This window comes from Nicotiana tomentosiformis, chromosome 2, assembly GCF_000390325.3.
Source record: "Nicotiana tomentosiformis chromosome 2, ASM39032v3, whole genome shotgun sequence".
Taxonomy (NCBI): Eukaryota; Viridiplantae; Streptophyta; class Magnoliopsida; order Solanales; family Solanaceae; genus Nicotiana; species Nicotiana tomentosiformis.
Window position 1 is genome coordinate 145,449,791 of NC_090813.1, and position 18,843 is coordinate 145,468,633.

An 18,843-nucleotide genomic window follows, 5' to 3' on the forward strand; every position below is an offset into this window, starting at 1 on the left:
ATCGCTATAAGTGTGGAATGCGAGGAATAGGGACTTCCTCGCATGGCGAGCAACTTAATAGGGAGAGCCTCTCCGCTATGCGGGAGACAGTGACAAAGCTCACATCAGAGCTAGAAGCGGCCAAGGAAAGAGAAAGGCTTAAAGATGCTCAATTCCTTGGCATGCAAGCTCAGATCAGAACTCTCCTATCTAGTGGAGCTTTTCCGTTGCCCCGATCTCGTGAGTCATCTCCAGAGGGTCAACCTCCACGTGATCGTTCCTCCCGCCCTGCTCGTGATCGTTCCTCCCGTCCTCCCCGTGATCGTGCTTCCCGTCCTCCACAAGACCGTTATCTATATCGTCTTGTAGATGAAAGTTCATCAGACGGTGATGATGATGTTGTACAAAACACCCCTTGACTTTTATATACTTTGAACTAGACAAATAGAACCAGTTTTGAACTAGTTGTAATTAGTTTTAACTTGGTTTTGGATTTTTATGTTCAATTGAACTTTAATTTGTAAGTTTTAAAGTATTTATTGAATGTTTTGGTTGTTGTTATTGTGTTGTTGTTGTTGTTGTTGTTGTTGTTGTTGTTATTGTTGTTGTTGTTGTTGTTGTTGTTGTTGTTGTATTGTTGTTGTTATTGTTGTTGTGTTGTTGTTATTGTTGTTGTTGTTGTTGTTGTGTTGTTGTTATTGTGTTGTTATTGTTGTTGTGTTGTTGTTGTTGTTGTGTTGTTGTATTGGTATGCTGGCAGGTGGTTTAGCTGCCAAAACAGGCATTTTATGCCAAAATTACTCCCAGAAAAACCGACCAACGTTGGTCGATTTTTAATAAAAAAATAAATTATTCCAAAATACCGACCAAAGTTGGTCGATTAATGAACATTGAATTCCCAGAATTCAAGACTACCGTCCAACTTTGGTCGGTATTTTGCTTGCATTGTTGAGATTACCGACCATAGTTGGTCGGTAATGTTTAATTTTAATTAGTTTTAAAAAATATATATTTTCAATTACCGACCAAAGTTGGTCGATTTTTTTTTATTTTAATAATTAATAAAAAAAATATAATTTAGTTAAACCGACTAACTTTGATCTGTAAAATTAAATTAATAAAATATATTTCCGACCAAAGTTGGTCGGTAAGTAATTAAACTTGTCAGATGGTCGTTTTAATATACCGACCAAAGTTGGTCGGTAATTTCCGACCAACTTTGGTCGGTAAGCCATTCCGACCATCAAAACACCGTCCACACCGTAATGGTCGCGTTTTGGTCGGTAATTTGCCATAACCGACCAACGTTGGTCGGTATTTTTGATCGGTTTTTAGCAAATTTCTAGTAGTGTCTTGCCGTTTATTGTGATCACGTCAAAGTTTCGTTATCTCTAATCTCACCTTTAAAGCCCCTGTATTGATCTCTCGTATACTTTAGGAGTAACGTTGTACAACAACTTCCTAAATATACACTCTTTCTCAAGTAACGCACAATGAATAGAAACCACTAATTGATAGCCATTCAATTAATTAAATTAAGCACGTAGTTGAACACAAAGAGAAATTTAAGGCATAATATATTGAAATATAACGGGAGTTCATCCTCCAAAAAGTTCAATCAAACTCTAGATAAAACTTTAGTTACTCATAATCATGCTAACAATCATATGAATAATTGAAAGCATTAAACTACAAACCAGGAAGAATTGGAAGAAGAATTGTGTAAATCCGTTGCTTGCAATTGTTACAACCGTCTGTTTTCCTGTTCTAAACTTGTCTCACATCTAAAAAAATTATGTTTAAGAGGTATTTATATGCTAGGGTATAATTAGGGCCGAAATACTAAGTCCTAAGCTAATTAGGAGTCAAAGCGCCTCAGACAAGGCTCGGTGCCTTGCACCATTGGATCCACGCCCTGGGCTTCGTGAGGCCAGGCCTGGCGCGAGCTCAATGGCGCCCCTGACCTCGCCTAGCGCCCTCTGGGGCGAGGTATGCTTGTGGCTTCGCGTCGTTGTTCCTTTTGTGCTTTTGTTGTCTTTGATTCTTTGTCTAATTTTTATTCCACTTCATTCCCAAGTGATCTTACTCACAAAAATAACTCAATTAAGCACAAACATAGCACAAATTATTAACATTTACAAGTAAAGCATATGGTAAATGAAGATATAAATATAATATATTAGCCTCGCATTATGTTATTTGACTAAATTATTTGTGTTGGTATTTGGAAGCTTTATTTCAAATTTGAGATCATGTGGAGTAGATTTGGGGTGGTTTGGTCAAAATTAAAATTGCGCATTCGAATAATACTTTCGTTAAAGCAACACAAAAATTGTGCCAATGCGGTAAATTTCGATGAACAACTTAACAGATAAGTAGACAAAGTGGGTCTTTTTGAATTGATGTTATTTGACTAAATTGGTGATTGTGGATTGTTTGTGTTAGTAATTTGGAAGCTTTATTTCAAATTTGAGATCATTTTAGAACAGATTTGGGTTGGTTTGATCGAAATTAAAATTGCACATTCGAAGAACACTTTGTTAAAATAACACAAAAGAATTATGCCAATGGGGTGGATTTCGATGAACCAGTTAACAAATATGTAGAGTAAATATAACATAAATTCTACCAACCCGGTAGAGAAATATCTAAAGAGAAAAATCATGCCAACTGGGTAGACTTTGATAAGCAATTTAATACGTAGGTAGAGTAACAATAGCATAAACTCTACCAATCCGGTAGAGAAATCCGTGAAGAGTAAATCATGCCAACCATGTAAACTTTGATGAATAACTTAACAAATAGGTAGAGTAAATATAACATATATTCTACCAATCCGATAGAGAAACCTTGAAGAACAATAACTATATGCGGGTTCGAGGGCCCTTTTTTTAAATACCGCCAATTTTGGAGACATTCGGCTATGACTAGCTCCTTACGGGACCATTTCTTTCAATCACCCCAAATTATAAGAAAACAAATAATGGGATGGGTGAGGCTATGACCCATTGTTTAGCTTATTTTGTTGTCCATCTCAACCCACGTAATCTTTTAGCGGTCATTGAATCAGCCATACTTACTACTAATAAAATTATGAATCTACAAATCATGTTAGTTTTTTTTTCTTTCTATTTTAGTGTGCTTCCATCACTAAGTGATGTATCTTGTGGACTAATGTCACATCGATTAAAAGGTTTTTCGTTAAATCTTTCAGCACATCCTCCACTACTAGTCGAGAACAAGAGAATTTTACCAACTAAGGACAGTTGAAAAGGTTTCTAACTTCGACAGAAAATTCTTTCAAAGAGGATCTTGTCTGTTTAGCTTCCTGATTTGGAAAGGGTTCAAAATTCAAACCATAATATTCAACTGTAACACTTTCTTGCAAATCTAGCACACATTCCAATGCAAAATCTAGTCAAATTTTGATGTTCTTTTCTTAATAAGAAGAATGGCTGCATATAATTAAAATTAAAGAAGAAATCCTATTCATTAGCATAAAACTTCAGGGGGCTCTCACTTTATCCACTTGATGACGTGTCAAAACCCCAATTCAGTCAATGATATTCTTTAGACATGATGATTACCCAATTTTAAGATGAGTTGGATAAAGTGATACAGTAGCTAGCTTTATGCATGGGGAGAAATAATAATTATATTAATCTTTTAAATTCCCTACTACGTCTCGGTTATGGAGATCATTAATATAGTAGTCAAATACCTTAAAGAATAACACACAAAATGCTTTGATGATTAGAAGGAAACAAGTGAATGCTTTTATGCCTTTTGATTAAATTAGTCTAAATACACTTCTTTAATTACTTTCATCTTTGGGGTTGTAGATTCTTGTGACGTCCGTTGTGTGCATTCCGACGAGAAAAAGAAGAATTTGGCGGAGATAATATCCTTTCGGCAATTTTTTAAAAGTTTGATGGCTAGGCAGAGAAATTAAAGTAGTATTAATTTATTATTAGGAAATTTATCATCACGTTACTTTGAATTCATGTTCAAACTATGTTTTCTCATTACAACTTAGAACTCTTTTTTACATCCTTCTTATGCTTTAGCGTTTCCAATAGGACAAACTTTCTGGAAAAAATAAGACAAATTAATATCAAATGTTAAAGTGTATAGATCTCCATTAATGATTATTCATTGTTTTTGACATGATAGAGTGAGGTCTGATATAGTCAAAAAATTTTATATTCTTTTGATCGCGACTTATCAAATAATTTTCTTCATGCTTGTGAAACTTATTTGCCAGAAACTCTGCACATATATATATAGAGAGATTTATATATATTTCAAATATGAAGGGAATAAAAGTTAAGTACTTAATTTGCAAATTAGTGAATCTAAAATCGTACCTTGCAGGGGACCACTTAGATGGATTCTCCTTGTTTCTATTGTATATGTAAGGAAGGGAAGAAGAACATGCCTTTAAATATTGGGTATAAAACTAGAGAAGAAAGAACATTAAAACCCAAAAAGGAGAAAAGCACAAAAAGATAGATTGATCAAATGGAAAAGCACACAAGAGAGAGAGCGAGAGAATATTGGTATCACTGTGAAAGAGAAAGGATGACAACGACAAAAGCTGCAACATTTGATCCTTGCTCCCCACTTTGCCACGTTGGATCTTCACGTGGCAAAAGTAGGCCCCATCACACCACTCTAACTTTTGTTTTTTTTCTTGCATTGAGAGTTGATTAAATCCTAGCGCCAAGAAATTCTATATTATGAGTAAAGCATACTCTAACAAAAATAATTCCGATCCCGCGCAAACACAAAACTTCTGATTAAAAATAAAAGAATACTTATTAGTTCATTATAATCAGATAAAAGTTTCATCTGTCTCTACTTTAATTAGGTCTTGAAATATGTTAACTTATTAATGATGTACTGGAAAAAACATATATCATAGTACTCTATGAATTATAACACCTGCTTTTAAATTTTGAAATATTGTTTTAGCTTACCTAGTTGTTTGAGTAATTAACATTACATGCTAATTAAGTCATCCACTGAAAATATATTTAGAATTTCCTGTAAGATACTTAAATTTCCATTTATTATAGTTTGAGAATATTTAACTTATATATTTTGTCTAAAACTAAAAATTGAATATTATAGATAAGATAGAATAACTATAGTTAGAGGGCAAAAAGAAGAAAAATAAAAGAAGAAATTAAAATTGTCGGTAGAAGTAGAATTGAGCATGTGAAAGGAACATTTTTGGCAGATTGACAGTTAAGAAAAGCCGCCAATTCGTTTCCATACAGACAGTTTCTCGTTAACGTAGTTGTAGAGGGACAAAGATCCTCTTCCTCTCCTCTAAACCAAAAAAGAAGAGTATATATTGTTTTTATTATATCCTTAAATTACATATAGATGCCCCACTAGGCCGGTAATGTGGCAAATCAGATGTCACCACGTGTACAAGGAGGCTCAGATTCCAAGAAAGGACAACTTGGAAGCATAGAATTTTGCTAGACTCAGAAAAATACTCTATATATTGTAACTTTGTATGCATACATTTAACCATTTACCATATGCATGCAGAGAAAGAGTCAGAGAGATCGAGGAAAATTGAACTTAGCTAGAGCTATTGGCCTTGAGCTTGAGAAGAAAGATTATTAAAGGTTTCATTTGATGTGAAAAAACAATTTTAAAGGCAAAAGTAGCCAAGAGGAGGTGACAACTTTCATTTGCTTTTTGGACTCCCTTCTCTTTTTGTCTTCTTATTATCAAAATCCCCCCACCCAATCCTACAACTTCCTCATCATTTTTCCGCCAAACTTGTCTCCATATAATTTCTATCTTCTCTAGCTTTCCTCCTCCTCCTTCTTCTTTTTCTTTGGAACTTCTCTGATCAGGAAGATAAAAAGTAGAAAATTAATTATATATCAAGAGAAGTTCCAAAGAAGATTATATTATATGGCACCTGTTTCATTGCCCCCTGGTTTCAGGTTTCATCCAACAGATGAAGAACTTGTTGCTTACTATTTGAAAAGAAAGATCAATGGTAGGAAAATTGAACTTGAGGTCATTCCGGAAGTTGATCTCTACAAATGTGAGCCATGGGATCTACCAGGTACATATAACTCCATTTCCATTTTTTTTTTGTTTTGGTCCTCTTTAGAAGCAAAAAAGAAAAAATGGTTACATCATCATCATCTCTAACTGGATCAAGTGTCATAGAAGATGTGTGTCAGAAGGAAAATTACGCATATTGTATATTTTTCTAATTTGTAATTGTGACGTGTCTCTGGAGAAAGAAAAAGAAACATTACCTAGCTAGCTAGATAATTCCAAAGTGATTGTCAAGAAAGGTATAACAATTAAAGACATTGTACTAACTACTATTTCCTTTTTACTTTGATGTCGTGTGAAATTATAAGACCGTAGTTGTGAGGCCATATGTTTTAAAAGTCGAGAAAGGAAATGATCAGAAGCTAATAGGGTAAACAAAAAGATAAGAAAATGAAGAATTTAAAGGTATTTTTCTTGTAAAGGTACTGTTCGGTTAGTTTATTTCATATTGCATGTATGTTTGTTTATTCTTTAAAGGAATTTTGTTGGTCCCTACTTTTGATTTCCTATTGAAGCAGCTTAAATGTGAAGTCAAAAGAAGCTAGTAACATGATTAATTTGATGTTACAGATAAGTCTGTTTTGCCCAGTAAAGATCTGGAATGGTACTTCTTCAGTCCTCGTGATCGGAAATACCCAAATGGAACTCGGACAAACCGTGCAACGAAAGCTGGGTACTGGAAAGCAACGGGAAAGGACAGGAAAGTAAATTCGCAGATGAGGGCTATTGGAATGAAGAAAACCCTAGTATATTATAGAGGGAGAGCACCCCATGGAAGTCGAACCGGTTGGGTCATGCATGAGTATCGTTTAGAAGAAAGAGAATGTGAAGTTGCTAATGGCATGCAGGTACAAATTAAAATGAGATTATCAATTAATGCTAATTAATACAACTGTAATACTATTAAATTTGCAGGATGCGTATGCACTTTGCCGTGTATTCAAGAAGAGTTTGAATGCCCCAAAAAGTGGAGATCATTATGCTAGTGATCGATCCTCTAGCATTGATGTGTATACTGAGGAATCAAGGTTTGATGATATTGATCACACCTCACCTAACTATGGAATGCCAATGAATGTTGCTGCTACAACTCATGATGATAAATGGATGCAATACTTATCAGATGAAGCTTTCACTTCCATTAATCCCAATAGTAATGGATATCACCCTTCTAAGGTAATATATACCAACAGGTAGATGAAATAAATATATAAGTTAAATCCTTTTCCGAATTCTCGTTTCTAATTTGTTATTTTTTCAACTTAAGGTTGATGTAGCATTAGAGTGTGCGAGGTTGCAGCATAGGTTTGCATTACCTCCATTGGAGGTGCAAGATTTTCCCCAAGTGGGCTATGTTGATTCCAGGACCATATCTCAATCAAATGATCATCTCATGTATCAAACCACAAATCAAACGGATATTGTACAAGAAATCCTATCCGTAGCCCAAGCTTCACATCATCTTACAAATCAAGATTCATGGGGTGGAAATTACAGTTATGCTCCTCCTTGTGATGACTTTTCTTTTCTTCCTCATAATAATCAATTAATTCATGACTTGGGTGATTCCTTCAATTTCATGGAACAACTAAACGAAGATCACAATGCTAGGTCCATTGCAGTCACTGATTTTGATGACAAGGTAATTAATGCTACTAATCCATGCAATCAACTATTTTTTATTTTTTTTTGGAATCCAATATGCTTAATTAGATAACTAATTTGGTTTCTGTTGTACTGGCCAGACCTTTCTTGAGGACTACAAGACGGTTCCAATAGAAAATATTTCAGGTCCCCATAAAGAAGAACAAGACCTCCAAGGTATTACAAATTACTCTATTATATATCCAACTGTTTCTTCTTTTTCTTTTTGCTTTTTAACTTATTATCGTTAACAGTATAAAGAATTTATACATCCACTATGCACTAGCTATAAGTATATTTTAACATTTTTTATCGTATTTTTCAAGTTATTAATATTAATTTTCTACAATATTGTCAATTTGCAAAAGTTAAACTCTTTTTTTGCTTTCTTTTTATTGATCCATTATTTACTCTGATTACAGGAGAAGCCAGCGGTGTGCATAACAGCTTGAATGAAATAGAAGCAAACAATTTCTCATTAGGATTTGGTAATGACAGCTTCTTGGATGATGAAGAAACAGATGGTTTTGAAGTTTATGAGAAAATTGAAGTGAGGCAATTAGGATTGTTTGTTGCCACAAGGCAAGCAGCCAACACATTCTATCATCAAGTGGTACCTTCAAAAACAGTTACAGTACACAGAGACCTAGAGCATGACTTTCCGATAAGAAAAATACAAGAAAATGCAACTTTGCTCGATACATTTATGGCTTTTTCAAGGAAAACACTATCTGGAGTTATGAGAGTAACTAGGCCCTGGAAAGGAAAAGTAAGCACTTTGGTTGATATGATTGCACCTTTATATACATTTTGGAGTATTTTGGGGAATGCTTATTAAAAGGAAGAGATGGGCTCCAATTAGGCGTTCATAATGGAGAGGAACAACAAAATAGAAATCAAGATTATAAATGGGATTTCAAGTGCAACGTCAATATCCCATCTGCTAATGCAGGAAAAGAAGGGGAAATTTAATTTTCACAGTGGTTGTGGAAATTAAAGAGATGCATGACCTAATTTCACCCTTGTATTAATTAGCTATTTCCACCATTAATTGTCCCTTCTTCCCTTTGTAGTTTGTACCATTTTTTACTTGTACTTTTGTTTTCTAAAGATTAACTTCTTTTAATGCTAACCACAATTAATTGCTGTTAGGGGAAAGATTAACTTAAAGACCCCTGAAAATTGACACCTGTATGTAACTTCTTGATGATATAGATTGTATTTGTTCTTTTCCATATCTAATTAATCATTCTTAATTTGTAGCGAATTAATATTATTTGTTTAAGCCTATCAATAATGTTTTGGTCTGGAGATCGCGTGCAGTGATTCAGTCTATGTGATAAAATATTGATCTAAATCAAGAGCTAATTAATTGTATTATTCTTCTTTAATCTAGCCGATCAAATGGTTACTAACTTAAATAATTTCCTTTTTTAAAAGTTTTTATATAATATTCTTAACTAGATAAAATTAAAGAGCTAGTTTTGATCATTTCCACTAGATTTTCCACTTACGTTATTCCATTAACGAGTTTTTTCTGCAGTTATTTGATCTATCGTTCAGAAAATAACACTATATATTCTATAACTGATTCCAAGATTATTACTTCAGTACCATCTCTCATTACAATATGTATGTAAAGGGGATAAAATCCTAACGATCAATGCCGGACCACTGAGCTAATTAATTGGTTGCGTGAGACTCACTTTGAGGAATTTAATCGTTTATGCGGGATCTTTTCTTAACAGAAATAGTCGGCAAATTCAATATTTACAATTTCTAACCGGTACACATAGATTATATACTGCTTATACACAGTTATACACATATTATGTATGGATTATACATATATTATATATCCACCGACTATGTTTGCAAACAAAGAAGGCTTATATTAATTAAAAATTCTATATGAAAATAGCATAAAATAGATGTATTATTTTGTATGAGTAGCTAAAGATCTGTTCTTTCCTCATAACAGAGAAGAGTCTCTAGTACCCAAACGTACTTGAGATTCTTTGCTTCAGTAAAACCCAAAAAGAATGCTACTATACAGGAAAAACATGTATGTCTTTAAGCTAATGTATCCAAAACTTTAGCACGCAATATTGCAATCACAACTTGGTTTATATTTCCGTAAATGTGCCTTTATTTTTTCCATTTTTTATTTTATTTTATTGAGGATCACTTTAGAGGAGGGAGAAGACAGACAATTAAATGTACACCTATTGTGTGAGACTCTCACCAGTATCACTAGACTTCAAGTCTTGGTGATTGTAATTTAATGTGATGTTAGCATTGTTATTTAGGGTATTTATAATTACTGACCTGGCTAACCTTTCTTAACGTGATGTTTGGAAGAAGGATAGTCTATAACCAGACGTACGTAGAGAAGATATCCACATACTAATATATACTTGTTCGCAGGGGCGGATGCACGTTTTTTCAAGTGGTGTCATTCGATACTGTTTGATCGGAAAATTTTGCTATATAGACATATATGCAAAAACAACAGAATTATAATATAAGATATTAATGACTTTTATGGCATAAAGTAGCGTCGGGCGTAGTGGTCAGGTTGAATTTTTTTGCTTGATGTTTGGGGATCGAACTCGGCAGAAGACAATTTTTGTTTTCAAATTTTTTAGCATGGTCCTTTTGAAAAAATAGAGAGTTGAACCCTCAATTTCATCATAAAAATTAATCAATTAAACCTGACTTCCACGTTCTATAAGTGATTAAAAAAATATTTGAATGCATAAAGGAAGTTATTTAAGCATATACTCCTATAAAGTAATCTGGAATCATAATTTTTTTTTAAAAATAATCTATTTTTACGATTTTGCAAATTTTAAACCAGTTTCTTTGCTGTCGAAATTCTAAACTTCTCATCTTTTTTGCTATTTGTCTCGTAGTTTATTCATTTCCTTAAATATCGATATCGCTTACTAAAACTTCTGCGCCTGCTGGTTCGTGATTGACACTTCTATATTACTATAAGTTTATTGGTTCATTTCCTTGTCCAAGAGTTATTACTCATCTGGCAGATTTGTATCACATCTGGACTTTAATTTAGATGTCTTTTCTTCAATTGAAAATTATACTTAACCAATCACACAGAGTTGTAACTCTGTAAGAGCTTTCATAAATTTTGTTAATTATATAAGCCAATTACAAGGAAAATGAACTTTATCCCATTATTATACGATAAATCTCATAAATATCATAATTCCGCCGATTATTTTTAGTTTAAGTGATTAAGTAAGCGACTTTTTAGGTTAATTATATTTTTCTAAACTTTTTTTCATTGTTCTGAACCAAAATACCGTTAATTTTGATAAATTTATAATAACCACGAAATAGTATAGGAACACTTTTGTTCTTCATTTTACTTTAAAGGAAACCGACAAACCGTACCAAACCGATAATTCGAGTCAAATCGGAAAAAAAAATCCGACTACCGACTATGGTTCGATTTGATTTGATTTGATTTGGTGTTGAGAAAAAAAACCCGACCATAAATGGTTTGGTTTGGTTTTAATTTAAAAAAGTCAAACCAAAACCAAACCAACCCGTCATTACATTATACAAATTTTAGATATATTTAATACATATAAATACTAATTGTAATGTAATTTATAAATATTTTTTAAACTTTTCCATAATTTTGTCTTTTAAGGTGTTATTTCAAGATTGGAGTTAGAACTTTTGAATGCTCCAATAAGTTTTATAGCCCATAAATGTAAAGTAACTCAAATAATGCTAACAAAAGCTCAAACCAAAATCAAATCAATACCAATGCTAACAAAAGACATGCAATTCAATATTAGGAATGATTGGATATCTAGTTTTAGTTTTGCAATTATTTAGATAAAAATGCATAACCTATTTTTATTTTTTCTTTAGTGTTTAGTCATGTAATCAATACTCCCTTATTAGTTGTATTTATTTTAGCATGACTTAGTACTTTTTAGTTATATTATTTTTATTATGGCTTATTAATTATCAATATTTATTTTATGCGATTTTATTATCTTTATTGTTGAATATTTTAGGATAATGCCATGACACATCTCATATTTTGTATTATTTTCTTGAAAAATACCTTATATAGTTGTATCTTACTAGGATTAAAGAAATATTTGGAGCACAAGTTATATGTTTTCTCCTATGAAGATTTTACCAGGAAAAAACCCCCGAAAAATCCAAAAAAAAAACAAAAATCCGAGAAAAATCGAGATTGAAAAACCCGAGTATTGTTGGTTTGGTTTGGTCTTTAGATTTAATAACCCGTCACAATTAGTTTGGTTTGGTAATTGAAAAATTCGAACCAACCCGACATACGTACACCCCTAGTTTTAAGTAGAGTTCAAAGGATTGGGTTAAATTAGGAACTGCAAAAATAGTTGTAAGTGAAGAAGGTTTATATTAATTAATTAACAATTCTATATGAAAATAGCATAAGATAGATGTATTACTTTGTATGAGTAGCTAAAATCTGTTCTTTCCTCATGACGGAGAAGAGTCTCCAGTACCCAAACATATTTGAGATTCTTTGCTTCAATAAAACCCAAAAAGAATGCTATAAAGGAAAAGCGTATGTATGTCTTGTAAGCTAATGTATCCAAAACCTTAGCGCGCAATATTGCAATCACAACTAGGTTTATTTTTCAGTAAATGTGACTTTATTTTTTCGAATTTTACTTTTTTCTATTTTAATATACTAGAACTTATTCTTTCTGTTCTTAATTGTTTGTAGTAATATCTGGAACCTCCCTCCCTCCATTCTAAGTTATCCTTTTAGTTTAATTTCTGTGTTTAAGGAGATGCATTATATTCCTCATCTATTTCTCCATTGCAATACTATATCCACCTTCATTACAGTTACCACAGGAATACAACTGCAATCAATTGATATTTAGCTGCAATAAAATGATACGCATAATGGGATAATCTTCTTTGTAATTGTGTAAAAGTATATACACAATTAATCAGGTCATTTATAAAGTGTGAATATTTATAATAATCATACATGGTAAAAATATAGTAATTAAGTTGTTAACAAGTGTAGTTGTGATGGCATAAAATAATGGTTTCAGCGCAGTGTCCAACTTATTAGCCATCTGTATTAAAATTGTCCCACCACATGAATAAATTGATAAATGATAATTAACAGGATCGATGGCATTAATACAATAATTAAATCCCAAGATGCTGCAGTACACTTGGAATATTAGCACAGATATATATAGTTAATGTTAACAGCTAAACTCAAATTTGGAGAGAGCGTGACACTCAGTTCCCGGTAGGATTCAAGTTCCATGACAGATAAGCTGGATCACCGAAAGGCCTGCATGGACAGAACAATATATTAATTAATTAGTATGCACATGAACATCATTTTTAATACAACAAACAACAGCAACAACCCACTATAATCTCACTAGTGGGATCTGGAAAGGGCAATGTGTACGCAAACCTTACCCCTACCCTGGGGTAGAGAGGCTGTTTCCGATAGACCCTCGGCTCCTTCCCTCTAAGAACTCCCCACTTTGCTCTTGGGGTGACTGAAACTCACAACTTCTTCGTTGGAAGTGGAGGATGCTCACCACCAGAGCAATCCACTCTTGTCAATCATTTTTAATACACGCAGTAGTATATTACTACTTTCTTACCTTGGTTTAATGACATACATAAGTATGAAAGTTATTGCCACGAATAAGCAAATTCCACCAACCGCCAGATATGCAATGCCTAGGAAATTATTCCTTCCACCAATCCATGTTGTGGTTGAAAGGACCAATGACTTTTTACCCCCAAAAGTATATGTGTTATAATGGTTTTGTATTACCACACTAATCTTCTCATTAGCTTCAAGATCATACTCCACCTTCCCGTATAACTTTCTGAATAATGGCAATGCTGCAGTTCGCATCCAAATTTGAAGATCCTCTTGTTCACTCAACTGCATGTGAAATCCCCAAAATGATTAAGATAAAAATGAAATGAGAAAAAGGAAAAATAACACTAAGGTGAAAAGTGAGTATTCACTAACAGGTATGCTCTCATTAAGTTTTCCACCCCCAATTAAACCTCCTTTCTGGAAATTCTTAGGGTAAACATTTGACCCAAATTTATGTTTTCTATCACTTGGCCATGAAATGTTCTTCCTATTGATTGGTAAAGGTATGCCCTTAATTGAAAAACCATATGTATCATTGAACAAACTCCAAGCAATAAGTCCACAAGGGATCACAGGCTCATTTCCATTCATGTCTTCAGGAGCACAAGTCTTTTTCAAATCATCCTTATACTTTGGGTCCCGCAACTGCTCGTCATTTCTGCTTTTTACATATCTGTGAAAAGCATATCAAACTGTCAATATCACTTAACCGTATATCATTTACTGGGAAAATGAAGTGATACTCCTTCATATATGTCCACTTCGATACGAAGAGTCTATCTGTAATAAAAACCTCAAGCAAAAAATAATAGTAAGAAGGAAAAAAACCAGGTAACTAACTATCACAATGTCTTTCATAATTAGGCTCGTCATTAATTTGATTTTGTGAGATTAGAAAATAAATTTTGTACACAAAAATAATTGTCCCGTGCCTCCTGGCTAAGATATTCACACTAATGAAGGAGTGGAAATTAGAAAACTTGTTCCTTCCTGAGAAGAAGTACTTCAAATTCCAGAGTTGCTTAAGCAGTTTTTTAAGTTTCAATCCTTCAGTTAGTTACGTTTAGTTACTTTTTCATAACTTCCTCAATTGCATGAAAAGATGTAATCTTTAACTTCTTTATTTGATATCCATCTCTGATTTCATTGTCATTGTTATATTCAAGTTTATGTATTTCTTTTACTTTAATGTAATTAATATTGAAAGTTTTATGCTTATTAATGAATTAATTATGGCACCAGATGTCTGGCCCAATGGCTAGTATACCGTTTAATCTTCCTAGATTCAGAAGAAAATCCCAATATATCTATGGCTATTAACATCCAATTGCTCACCCCATTGCAGAAGCAGAAAACCTTGATCATAAGCTAAAAAGTTCACTATGTGCATTTTCTCTCTCTCTCTCTCTTTTGTGGCGGGGAGGGGCGTTGGGGCGAAGGGGATAGTCATCCGGATCGACATAACAACAAAACTGATAGCAAAGAACATAATTCAATTGCATCAGAAGAGTTATTCATTTCAAGTACAGCCACAAACTGTTTTAATTGATTTTAAAACATGGATCCACTTTATTAGCCATAACATATAAGAGCTTTAAATTAATCGAACAAAATCTTGGACATACCTGCGATGATTCTGATAAAAGTTATCAAGCTGGTAATAAACATAGATAGGATGCTTCATTTTCTTAGGAACCTAAAAACATTCAGCAAACGAGGACAATGTAATGTCAGAATTTCGAAACAGAGAAAAAACCAACATATTTTGAAGAGGGGACTAACTATCAAGTTTCTGATGCAAGTCTTATTTGACTTATTATTTTGGATATGTGTAACCCTATCATGATATGCAAGTTCTGGTTTTGAATAATTTGTAGGGATGCAATCCTCATCATAACGGTCTATAATTTCTACCACCTGCATAAAAAAAAAAAAATATTATTATATGTCAAATACCATTTGACTGCGAGAAAACCATAAAGAGATGGATATTCGAGTACTTTTTCTGATGCAGACAATGAGGCAAGTCCTATAGGAATGAAGACGATGCCAAGGAAGATAAATGCTGTGACAACCTGAATGCAGAAAATGACAAGTATAATCAAAAAGCCATTTTTAAAGCACAGATTCAAGGGAACCTTGTGAGAACAAGTTATGTTAACCATTCTGTGAATGCATACCCATTGTGGAGTTAAAATTGGCTTGCAAGCAGGAAGCTCTTGCTGAGTAAACCTTGAATCTATAGCACAAAAATATGCGTCTAAATTTGGTTAGTTTCCGTAAATTAAACTGAAAATATATAAAACACTGAAAACTAAGTCATTAAGCTGGCATATACAGATATCATCACATCACTCAAGTTGCAAAAGGAGTATAAAGCCATGAGTGGCTCATTGGTAGGTTCCGGAAGGATTGTAAGTATCATCAGAGAGGCAATGAGCCAGTTATTTATAACACATAACAAATATTCTCAATATCTAAGCCAGATCATAATCCCATTATTTAACCATCTACAAGATGAAAGACCAGTAGTCGAAATAATGCAAAAATAAGAACTAGTTCTTCTGGGGATATGTGGCTATTAGGCAATGAACATAAGACAATGTTAGTCGAAATGCACCTCACATATTACTTATGAAAACTTTGAAGTTAGACCAAATTCCTGGTGATCACATTTCACTTTTAAACATTGTCGACAATTAAATAGAAACTGCACTCTCAGCAGAGACGAAGCTAGAATTTGAAGTTTATGGGTTCTAAATTTGTCGCCAAACCCATAGCTCGGCATAGTTACTGGGTTCGCAATCAGATATTTATACATTAGTAAATACAAATGCAGGGGTTAAGCAAAACTTACTGGGTTCATCCGAACCCGTAACTTATACACCCCTCCGCCCCTGACTCTCAACAAGCTACACAGTGGAAATTTAGAAATACAATGATGTGATTTCAGAAACTAAGAAACTATTGATTCTGCCAAACTTAACATATTACTTTCCACTTCTTGCTAAAAGAACCCCAGAAAAGTCACATCCAATGCAGATCTTCCAATGATGAAAAATCCCCTTTTTCATAGTGAAAACTAGATCTAGAAAGACTTGTTTTCATCTTAGGCATCTTTAGAAAGCCCCCAAAACTCAATGACTAGCCTCCCCACTTTAACATTAAAGCGCTAACAGAAATATCAATAGCTTAAAGAGCAAATAGAAATCCTTATACCCGTTGACACTTACAGTTAAGCTTTTAGGAACTTCATAGTGCAAGTAGAAATACTTTAAAGGCATAAAGCAGTTAGTCTGGAGACTGGAATGCAATTACCAACCCCAGATAAACCAAGCATGTTAATATCACCGATTTAACCATAGAGTTTAGGTTTTATGCACCGACTTTGTATACAATCAAGTCATTTAAAAGTTATTTGTACTATTAGTATACATAACTTAAATCCCTAACAGAGTACTTAATTATTTTTGCAGTGCACTAATATTCCGCCGTTACAATTATTTCCAAAGTTAGTTAAACAAACAGGCTTCATTAAGAACAACTAATAAAACAACCTAAATACCCCATATATCAGATCGCTACATCTCAGCTATTCAGGGAGTATATTGAATTTTCGCTACTTCTGGAATATGCTTAAACTATAAAAAATTGTATAAAAGAAGAAACAAAGAGAAATAACAAAGGTATCAAAATTCTGAATGGCCAGACATACAGAGGAGAATACTTTTTTCCTTTCTTGTTTTCTACCAACAAAGAATGTTACATAAGAAATGAATCTAGAAATTATGCGAAATCGAATCAATTCTAGTGGAATTAAACAATAAATTCATGCTTTTTTTTTTCTTTTTCAGAAAAATAAACAAATATCCGACCCTTCAAAACATGCAGAGGTTCAGAAAAAACATCATAAGACGACATCGAAAATTCAGAAAAAGGGAAAAATTAAAACAAAAGAAAAGAGAAGAAAGGAAGTATTACAATCAGGTTTCCTGGATTTCTTTGAAGAAGATGAGGTTCCTTCGCCCATTGTTACGTCAAATCTGTAGAGAATTAGAAAGGAAGTATTATTACTCTAAAATTGTGAACATTTTTCAGGAGGGAGAAAAAAAAGGGGAAAATGGGATCAGAATTTTCCTTTCTTCTCCCTTTATTTTCTGTTTCATAAGGGAAATTGCCAAAAGTCGGATTAAGGTGTGGTTGCATGGCAAAAACGGTACGTGATGGAACTACCGAAAGTCACTGCCTTCCATCGCCCAACTCCCACGTACACCACACTACACCAAATATATGGAAAATACTTATCAAGTATACATAAATTAACTTTAGTGGGTAAACATTAAAATAATAATATATGGTTAAATGATAAATACGTATTTATCCTCAAAATCGGATAACAATTAAATTTGTAAATGGTTTTAAGGATACATGATTTAACTTGATACAAAACGGCAAATTAGATTGCAATTGAAATAAGTAATGGAAAATTAAACGCAAACCACACGAATTGAACAGTCTTAGTGCTGGAGAATTAATCACCCTCGAACCAAGTACTTCGATCGATATCAAGACAGAAAAATGAGAGCTTTAAAGAGAGTAGTAAGAATTTAAAGAGAATAATAATGCATTGCTTAGGAGTGTGTGTTACAATGTCTCCAATGAATAATCAGACCCTCTTTTATATAATAGAGGAGTCATACTTTAGGTACAATTCTATAAAAGGTAAAAGATCTCTTGATTCGCTGATTGCTGGCTCCTTATTGATTCGTGCCGAGATTCCCGCTGTAATATCCGACCGGTCACGGATATTTCGGTCTTTTGTTGGTTATACTAACAATGTTTCTTCGAGCTCGATCGGGGCTAAGGTCGACTCCGAGATTACTGACTTAATATTCTCGAAGACAGGCGTTCTGGTCTCGAGTTCTAGTTCGGTAGGACTCGAGGTCGATCTTCAGTCTTTGGTTGCCATGTTTGGAGCCTAACCTGCTATGTCGTATGCGAGCTCGATTTCGACCGTATACAAATAATCCCCTCATTTTTCGGAGAATAGACGACGAGAAATGAAGTGACCTTTTGATTCTTTCTTCGGCACCACACGGTAGAAACGACAAAATAGTCGAAACGTCTCATCAGTCAAGTTTTAATAGCATTAAATGCTCGTCAGTTGCTGGTCGGCCACTCCTAGATGTGAACCGTTGCTGGAAAACTATAAATACCCCCTCACTTGTTCATTCAAACTTTACATTCAAACCTTCTGCCCTCGTACCTAAGAAATTTCAGTACTTCCAAGCACTTATATTCTAGTTACTTTGAGATCTTTGATAAGAACTCCCATTCATCTTTTTCTCAAACCACTAAGTGTACTCTTTCTTTTTCCTTATTTCTTTTCTATAAAGAAATGGCGAAAACTTCCAAAATCATTCCCCAAAAAGAAACTCCTTCTA

General features: G+C 33.6%; 2 protein-coding genes across 2 annotated transcripts; one reads left to right on the top strand and one right to left on the bottom strand.

Annotated features, from left to right (window-relative positions):
• The first annotated feature begins 5,538 nt into the window (after positions 1-5,538).
• Positions 5,539-8,958, top strand: LOC104086362 (NAC domain-containing protein 54-like). The gene is made up of 6 exons (XM_009590609.4): positions 5,539-6,073; positions 6,643-6,920; positions 6,988-7,248; positions 7,340-7,714; positions 7,818-7,893; positions 8,139-8,958. Exons 1-6 carry the CDS (start codon positions 5,917-5,919, stop codon positions 8,552-8,554), a joined length of 1,563 nt encoding a protein of 520 aa, XP_009588904.1. The 5' UTR covers positions 5,539-5,916; the 3' UTR covers positions 8,555-8,958.
• A 3,884-nt stretch (positions 8,959-12,842) lies between these two features.
• On the bottom strand, positions 12,843-17,575 carry LOC104086363 (ALA-interacting subunit 5-like). The gene is made up of 8 exons (XM_070196216.1): positions 17,381-17,575; positions 15,580-15,638; positions 15,400-15,474; positions 15,182-15,316; positions 15,025-15,095; positions 13,772-14,072; positions 13,392-13,681; positions 12,843-13,066 (listed from the first exon to the last, which is right to left on the bottom strand). The coding sequence occupies exons 1-8, from the start codon at positions 17,427-17,429 to the stop codon at positions 13,012-13,014; spliced, it is 1,035 nt and encodes a 344-aa protein (XP_070052317.1). The 5' UTR covers positions 17,430-17,575; the 3' UTR covers positions 12,843-13,011.
• Positions 17,576-18,843: the final 1,268 nt, after the last annotated feature.